General features: G+C 68.5%; 1 protein-coding gene across 1 annotated transcript in view; it reads right to left on the bottom strand.

Annotated features, from left to right (window-relative positions):
- Window positions 1–496, bottom strand: part of SYT3 (synaptotagmin III) — a 32,380-nt gene that overhangs the window by 26,198 nt on the left and 5,686 nt on the right. Inside the window, exon 5 of the mRNA XM_014550454.1 lies at window positions 338–494. Within this exon, the coding sequence (XP_014405940.1) occupies window positions 338–494 (157 nt within the window). The remainder of the gene's footprint in view (window positions 1–337; window positions 495–496) is intronic.

Consider the following 496-nt stretch of genomic DNA (forward strand, 5'->3'; position numbering starts at 1 on the left):
CCCTCCTCCCTCAGACCCAGGAGTCCAGGCCCCCAGCCCCTCCTCCCTCAGACCCAGGAGTCCAGGCCCCCAGCCCCTCCTCCCTCAGACCCAGGAGTCCAGGCCCCCAGCCCCTCCTCCCTCAGACCCAGGAGTCCAGGCCCCCAGCCCCTCCTCCCTCAGACCCAGGAGTCCAGGCCCCCAGCCCCTCCTCCCTCAGACCCAGGAGTCCAGGCCCCCAGCCCCTCCTCCCTCAGACCCAGGAGTCCAGGCCCCCAGCCCCTCCTCCCTCAGACCCAGGAGTCCAGGCCCCCAGCCCCTCCTCAGTGGGACCCAGTGCCCAGCCCGCCGCCCAGACCTTGGTCTGAAACTTTTTCTTGCGGTCAGGCAGCAGGTAGATCTTGACGTAGGGGTCTGAAAAGCCGTTGGAGTCCTTGGCTGGGAGGTCCAAGGCCTGCAGGATCCGCACCACCAGCTGGTCGGAGCCGTAGAGGTACCGCAGGGCAAAGCTGATGCG

This window comes from Myotis brandtii, unplaced genomic scaffold (assembly GCF_000412655.1).
Source record: "Myotis brandtii unplaced genomic scaffold, ASM41265v1 scaffold601, whole genome shotgun sequence".
In the NCBI taxonomy this organism is placed as follows: domain Eukaryota; kingdom Metazoa; phylum Chordata; class Mammalia; order Chiroptera; family Vespertilionidae; genus Myotis; species Myotis brandtii.